This window comes from Macrobrachium rosenbergii, chromosome 12 (assembly GCF_040412425.1).
Source record: "Macrobrachium rosenbergii isolate ZJJX-2024 chromosome 12, ASM4041242v1, whole genome shotgun sequence".
Classification (NCBI taxonomy): Eukaryota; Metazoa; Arthropoda; class Malacostraca; order Decapoda; family Palaemonidae; genus Macrobrachium; species Macrobrachium rosenbergii.
The window spans coordinates 1,966,894-1,975,500 of NC_089752.1; the positions used below are offsets into that span (position 1 = coordinate 1,966,894).

An 8,607-nucleotide genomic window follows, 5' to 3' on the forward strand; every position below is an offset into this window, starting at 1 on the left:
GTTTTTCATGCAAAAATGGCTAGGTGGAGTATTTGGCAACTTATAAAATTTTACCGGAACCCATAGCTACAGCATGAGTGAATACATATCCACAAATTAACTTCTGCTCAGTTGAAGGTCAGAAAGTTTGTCTAGCGGAAATGCTTTCGAATGGTTCGCAAGTCGCATTGAAGTGTAATCTTATATGTTTTGCCTTTTCTTCTTTGTTTGGAGTAATGTTAAGCTGTGAGGTCTTCCGGTACTAACTCATCTCAAACTCTTTGGCGAGATATGTCATCAGTCAAGTTTATTTCTCCGACTCTTAATCTTGACATGTGACATTTTGTTTTTTAACTTAAAGCGTACTGCAACGACAATAATCCTCTGCGTTCTTCTTTGCCTGACTCAGCTGTTTTTGCTCAAACACTAAAAAATAGCAAATGCTTTGGCTAACGCTTTACTCAGTTAGCTAAGAGATTTATCTAGGCTACAAGCTAATTGTGGATTATGAATAATTTGCTGATTTCCCAATGTTTCAACGAGGAGTAAATTCATTCCCTGCTGGTGACGTCTCCTGATCTCATATTTATTTATTTATTACCTTTTCCTATAAATTCTCTCTCTCTCTCTCTCTCTCTCTCTCTCTCTCTCTCTCTCTCTCTGCAGACTGAGTGTCCCTTTGGAACCTTCTCGGCCTCGTAGCCTGTTGACTCTGTCCAAAGAAGTTTCAGCTGAAAAATTAAAACAAAGAAAAGTCACGTCTGGGGACTGTAATGACCAACACCCCAACGGGAAATGTTAGAGTTATTTGAAACCTGTCAACTTTGGAGTAAATTAGCTCATCTTCACCATATTTATCATACACAAACATTCTCAAGGAGTAGTTTGAAGAAGAAAGATAATTTATATTACTAATTTTAATTGCAAATGAGCACCCAGAATTAGTGAGAAAACAAGACTATCACTAGAAGTCAGGAAAGAAATCTTAGTGCAATTTTTATTCAGCAGGAATAAAAAGTTTACTGTACATATTGCAGTGGCTCTCATTACCCGCTTAAGTAAGTGACTTCCGTTTTACTGTGTCAAACAGTAACTTTTTACTTTTAATATAGTTCCAGTATCCGTATTCTGACGGTGAGCAGTCATGGGAGGTACACAGAGACAGGCATCATAGTACCTCGCGAAAAGTTTTATCCGGGATGAGGTATAGACCTATCCAGGACCCACTTATAAGTGGGTCCTGGGGCTATCGGAGGGCCGCGCCATGTGCACGGCTTTGCCCAAGTTAGAGGTAATGATCATGCTATTAATTGAATACGAGCTAAAGAATGTTCTGTTCTATTATGTACGATAAGCATGTGATCATCAGCCTACGTATGTGTAACCTTGTAAAACATGTAAAATGTATATACAAGTTTTATGGAGACTAATTAAAATAAAAAGAAATTTTCGTTAAGGATGTGATTATCAGACTACGTATGTGTAACCTTGCAAAACGTAAAATGTACAAGTTTTATGGAATGCGGATGAGCTCGGTCTAAATTCATCCACTGATTCGTGCTCCAGGACAGGTGGCCCAGGAAAACTAAATTTACGAATAGCATACTTATAATCTTTCATAAACCATCTACCTATTACTTGCAGGTGTCAAAGGCCTTTTTATTTTTCAGTATATTAGTGTTCACTGTACTTTCATCCTAACATACATAATTTAAATGTCTTGTGTTATATACCAGGCTTTTTGTTTAAACTGTCTAGCTAGACGAAATCAGCCAGGACCGATTTCTCTTTCATTTTTACTTGTGGTATTTTGCGTTTGAAATTTACGTATTCTTGTGCGTTATGCATGCATATATACACACACACACACGCACGTATATGTGTATATATATATATATATATATATATATATATATATATATATATATATATATATATACATATACGAAGTTATTCGGCTCAACAGCGCCTATTCCCATCAAATTCAGGCTCTGTGTTGAGTACCTAAATCGACACATTTCCACCATGATAGCTGAGCGCTAAGTAACGCTAATAGAAAGGGGGGGGGGAGAAAATACACTTTACATCACGTTATATAGGCCTACATTATATTGGACAGTCTGGAAAGAACGATCGAACATTGAATGTAATGTATTCATTGCGAGCAATTCGTGAGCCTTGCATTTTGTCGTTCAATAGTTTATAGAAGTTCTTCGGTATATTTAGAAATATGAAACTGAGTGACAGTCTTTTACTAAAGGAATGTCTTGATGACGTGTTTTATTCTTAGAGATTCAAAAGTAAAACAAGCTATTAAATATTTTACAAATATTTTAAACTACAGTACGATTTTGGTAACTACGTTCTCCACCATCATGTTTTGTCTTTATAAATATTTTGTTCATATTTGAGTAGTTTTTTTTTTATTTCGATTGATATCAGTGATTTCCTATTACTTTCCTCTATAAGTTTTCATCTTGTACTCACAGATATATTAAGTATACTTTAGTTTAACCAGACCACTGAGCTAATTAACAGCTCTCCTAGGGCTGGCCCGAAGGATTAGACTTATTTTACGTGGCTAAGGGCCAATTGGTTGCCTAGCAACGGGACCTACAGCTTATTGTGGAATCCGAACCACATTATACCGAGAAATGAATTTCTATCACCGAAATAAATGCCTCTAATTCTTCATTGGCGGGCCGGAGACTCGAACTCGGGTCTGGCAGATTGCTAGCCGAGAACTCTACCGATTCTTCCAACGAGGAGCCCACACATATATGTGTATATATATAACATATATGTATACATACATACATACATACATACATACATACATACATACATACATACATACACACACACACACACACACACACACACACACATATATATATATATATATATATATATATATATATATATCCTGTCACTGTCAGCAAAAAACAGTGAGACCCAAATTCTTTCGTTTGGTGAAAAATCTAATTTTATAAGGAAAAATGTTCCTTCAGCTAGTTTTCATATTATATGCTAGCTTCTGCATTATCTAGTTTCTTCCCACAGTTATCATACCAAAATGGTCAGCTTTGGGATAATAAAAGAAAGTTTGGTTTCTTAAGCTGCCGATCAGTGTATTTAGATTCGCAAAGCCAATCTGAAATTTATTACATGAATTCGGAGGGCAATTTTGAATGTCTAGGAATAGGTGTTAGTCTAGCATATCTAAAATATACGAGAACAGGTATCAAAATAATATGGCACAGTTTATTTCGAGAATTTGCGTATACTTTTTCAAGTATGGCATCTGATACGTGTTTTATTGTTCACGTTTTATTATATGTCAATTTTAGCACTATAGCTTCCCAGTAGTCTGGCCCTAGAATTTTAGATATTCTGTAGAACTCTCATTGATTTGAAGAACTGGCACCTCGCGTACAGACCGGAAAGCCCACAGTTTTACTTATCACATCGCCCATGACTTTAGTTTGAGGACATTAGTCTTACACACAAACCTGCATTTTCTAGTGTTTGTCTCTTATACAGTATTTAGTTCATATAGAACAGCGTAACCAATAACCAGATTTGACAACTATATTTGATCTTTCCAATGTCCATATACAGTTTTATCTCTCTCTGTCTTCATAGTAGTTTATTTAGATTCCAATTCTTTAACCAGATCGATCTCACCTACGCAAGGAAAAGCCGTGTATATATAAAACATCTTCGAGCTTCTAACTGTATTAATACTGTCATGGAAGTCTAAATACACTTCTCATGGATGCCCAACGCCGGATAAAAGAGCGGGGTAATCGTAGAGTTATCGCCTCTACTTTGGAAAAATGGAAAGAAGCAAGCGTTGCAACAAATTACGACAAACCATTCAAGTGTGTAGGCTATAAGAAATTCAATTTCCCGGTTACACTCACAAACGAGGAAGTACTATTGCCAAAGGAAGGAAATTGCCTTAAAATTCCTTTTTTTTTTTTTATTCACAAAGATGTTCATGAAACATGTGGGTCTAGGTCTTGGCCAAGGCTGACAGTGATGTCAGCTGCAGATGGGTTTCCCGCGTTCCGGTCTGTTCCCAGAAGACACTGATGTAAGTTGATGTAACTGATACTGGACATGTGTTGACTTTTTCCAACTGCAGATATTCCCGTGGCTATACCATCAATGTGCAAAACGAGCCTCCGCAATGTATAGTGGTTTTTCTGGTATAAAAATCAGAAAACATATCGAAAACAATGACATGCATAATTATAAAATGATGACAGCTGAGCAAGTAGACCCATATTGATTGCAGAAAAAAAAGAATTGCGTTTTAATTTCATTCCCAACAGACTTATGTTTTTCGCATTGATGTATAAGAACTTTAACTTTTCCATATTGAAGTGATGCTATACTGTCAAGGATCACATGACTAAATGTACTGCCTAGCTTTCGTGTACTTAACATACACTTCTTCGTATATTCAATATACATTTCCTTAGGGTGCAGGGGATTTGTACTGTACCCTGAAGAAGTGTATATTAAAAGTACGAAAGCGGTATGTAATTTATGCCTCTTATTATTTATTTATAGCTCTTGGAGTACATTTAGTTAAGCCTCTAGGTACTGAGCGTCATAAAGTCTCGGGTGGACGGTTACTTTGTAGGCCTAATGCACGGTCTTTGTAGGCCTAATATCTACTCGTTTCTTGATTTTGCCGTAAGAAGTGAGTCTAAATGTTATCCTAACGAACTAGGCAAAACTTGACACCAAATTCGGAGAACCGAAATTAGCATAATCTGTGGCAGCGTGGCCTCATCGTTATGTCCGCAAGGGAACAAGTGTACGAAGTAAACAAAATAATTAAACTTTATTTTTCTTAGCAATATCCTTCTGGGATTGTCAGATTAATTATCATATACTAAAAAAAACTTTCCATATGTGCGTTGTTGTCTGTAGTTTATGACTGTAATTTAATCTTTATTACCCTGAATATAACTTTAACATCTTCAGTTATGACATTTTCCTCGCACAGTTACAGAAACTTTTTCATAAGTATTATTTTATATGTCACAGTATACATAACACATGAAAAATTTGTTTGAAGTTTTAATAACACAACCTTGGCTATTCCTTGGTTTTACTTCTGCTAATTATACAAGCATTAAACCACGAGTGGGCAATCCGACAAAGTCAGTTACACTTAATTACAATTAAATCTGACCTTGTTGAGTACAAGTTAGTAATGCGCGACTATTGCATTGCACCCTTCGGTATATACAGTATATATATATATACGAGTATACCTAATATGCCCTTTACCCTTACGGTTTTCGGCCGTTAACTTGGGGTTAGATAGTTCTCCTTCTGTTGAGACACTTTTAATCATGGCCACTAGACTAAGATACCTCATCCGACTATAATTCCTTTGACGCTGTTGCAAAGATCTTGTAATTAAGAGAATAAAATTCTGCATAAACTGATTACGATGAACTTGGGAAAACCTTTCCGTTACCTTTTGAAAGATGGCGCCAGTGGTCTTCCTACTGACGCTTTTAAACTTGATAAGGGGTAATGAACCTCGAGACAAATAAACACGCATATCAGGGAGATTCCTCGTATCCGCTCCCCATTTCTCTGGTTCTCTACGTCATAGGAAGCTGCTAAGGTCCCATAAAGGACCCCGCTTTGGGATCATCCTCGGGTACTTGGTGTTCGGCAGTGGTAGCAGACGGCGTTCCACAAAGCTCGCGTGTTCTAGTGTCACGAGTAACGCCAGTGTGGTGTCATCGCGCCTTTTAATTGTCTGCATCTGGTTCTCTTTATAAAGTGTTCAAACGGATTCGTTCGAATATGGGCTTCAGGGTGAGTTATCATAGTGTTTTTTACTCAAAGTAGTTTTGTTTACTTTCTAGAGCACTCTTGATTATGTGTAGGTCTTAAGCAAGCTTCTATGAGCTGACACGTACTGTTGTGGTAGTAACCACGCTAAATCAAGGTAGCCATTTACCATATTTTTGATAGATTCGATGATATAAATACTTCAGAAAGTAGTAAATTTTCCTTTTGTACTGGCCCCCTGAATATGAACCTCCGAGCAACTTCCACAGGTCCATGGAAACCAATTCCCTTTTACCACAACTTCTATTGTGCTAGTCCCCTACAGCATAATGTTATTATGCCTCACTAACTATCATGGCCGCAATACCTGTCCCCATCCTATCCCAATTCCCATCCCCGATTCACATATCTCCTTCATCACTGTGGCCTACTAAAAACGTCGTTTTGGTGGAACCGTTTCCTGTGTACAGCCGCTGTGATTCATTCGGTCGACTGGTTTTAGTTTCCTGTAATACGTTTCTTGTTTCATTTTGCTTCGTGATATCTGTGTCTGTCGTTTACAAAGTATGAATTCTCTGTACTTTTAATGTTGGTCTTGTATCATATATTGTGGATTCTTTAGCTGAAGATTATTCTAAGGGCTTTTACCTATATCTAAATCGTAAACATTTTTCCCAGACGACCTAACTGGTTTTTCGTCAGTTCGGGCCTTACCAGAACGCCAGAAAGTTAGAAATTTAACAAAACAGTTACTTTCCAAAACTTTCAGATTTAATTCCCGAAAAAAATGAATATGCTTCCCTCCAAAAAATCTTGGCAAAAACACCGCCAATAGATTCATTGGCATGCCTTCAGAATATTTAGAGCACAATTGTGAGCTTTGCAAACTTTAATACATGTATATATGTATGTATATATATATATATATATATATATATATATATATATATATATATATATATATGTATGTATGTATGTATGTATGTATGTATGTATACATATGTGTGTGTATACAGTATATATAGTATATATATAGGCCTATTTATATATACACAGTATATATTATTTACTTAGATATTTTAGATGTCTTCGGATCACCCAAGTTAAGAAACAACTTTGGGTTTGGCCAGTACGTGAATAGGTGACCACTTGAGAAAACCAAACAGCAACAGATTTGCTATAACGCTATAGTCTCTAGAAATTCATAATAAGCAAAACTGGGTATAGCCAATACGAAGATCCAGAGAAGTCTTGTGGATCCTGGCCAAAACTTATAAGTGGTCCCAATCGGTACTGAAGTGTGGATTTCCCCATGAAAAGGTTCAGAGATTTCCAGAGTCTCTGTAGTCATTTCCTGACAGTTTTCTGTTCAGAGAATAGAGACTGTGCAATCAGAATCGAAAGAGATTTAACCGGAGACTATTGCGAGCTGTCGCAAGCTTGGATCCTCAGATTTTACAGAAGAAAAATGTTGCGAAATTACAGATGCTGAAGAAATGGAACTCTTTAATCGGCACTTATCTGTGCTTGTTGACAGGGTGCCACAAAACGCCACGGGAAGTGGCACTGATTAGCTGTGGCACTGATTAGCTGCTGATTGAATTTTTTCTTTTTCTTTTTTTTTCAAGCCGTGGAATCTACGTGGTTGTTACTTCTGCTATAATTAATTCCCAGTATTTCTGTTTTTATGAGCAATTATCACTGTTGGTTGACTTAAACTGATGTCAGAGAAAGATAGGATTTCATGAGAACCAAATATTACTTCAGTTCTTTTGGGCGGTTTGATGTTTTGTTTACAATATAAAAATAGTTAATTTTTGTATAAATTCATGGTTACAATAGATATAGATTTTTGCTTATATATGTATATATATTTGTATGTATGTATGATGTATGATGTGTATGTATATATATATATGTATACATGTATATATAAATATACACACACACACAAACACTACATATATATAAATATATATATATATATAACTGAAATAATGAAAGAAGAAACTCTCTCTCTCTCTCTCTCTCTATATATATATATATTATATGTATAATATATACATTATTTATATGTTCATATATTTTCGTGATTCATATATATATATATATATATATATATATATATATATATATATATATATATATAGAGAGAGAGAGAGAGAGAGAGAGAGAGAGAGAGAGAGAGAGAGAGAGAGAGAGAGAGAGAGAGAGAGTTTCTTCTGTCATCATTTCAGTTATATTTATACCTATTTTCCTTTATTTATCCAAACGGCCAGCATCTGTATCTAGGTGTCCGTCAAACTGTCCCATTGACATTATTTATCATTCGGAAGAGAGAGATAGGGAGAGATGCCCTATTTAGGACAAGAAGCTTCCTCTGGGAAGTCTAAAGTCAGATGACTCTCTTTTGTGGGCAAGTGTACTCCGAATGGACTTGTTTATGGTTAACAGATGTAGATGTGTTTATACATAATTATGTGCCTGTTTGTGAGGAGATATGATGGGCATTAAAGTTTTATACGTGCTTATAGATGAAATAGCTTATGTAAAGGAACATTATGCCAAGATTTTATATATGTATGTGTATGTGTGTGTGTAATATCTATGTATGTATATACATATATGTGTATATATGTCTATGTATATATGATATAATATCAAGATTTTATATATGTATGTGTGTGTAATATCTATGTACTGTATATATACACATATGTGTGTATGTATGTGTATATATACCTGTGTATATCTATAATATATAATATCAAGATTTTATATGTGTGTGTGTGTGTGTAA

At 35.6% G+C, this 8,607-nt stretch overlaps 1 protein-coding gene across 1 annotated transcript in view; it reads left to right on the plus strand.

The window, feature by feature from the left end:
* Window positions 1-5,503: 5,503 nt before the first annotated feature.
* The window catches only part of LOC136844320 (CLIP domain-containing serine protease B4-like), a 16,110-nt gene continuing 13,006 nt past the window's right edge, over window positions 5,504-8,607 (plus strand). Inside the window, exon 1 of the mRNA XM_067113296.1 lies at window positions 5,504-5,832. Coding sequence (XP_066969397.1) covers window positions 5,821-5,832 — 12 coding nt within the window. The 5' untranslated portion in view covers window positions 5,504-5,820. The remainder of the gene's footprint in view (window positions 5,833-8,607) is intronic.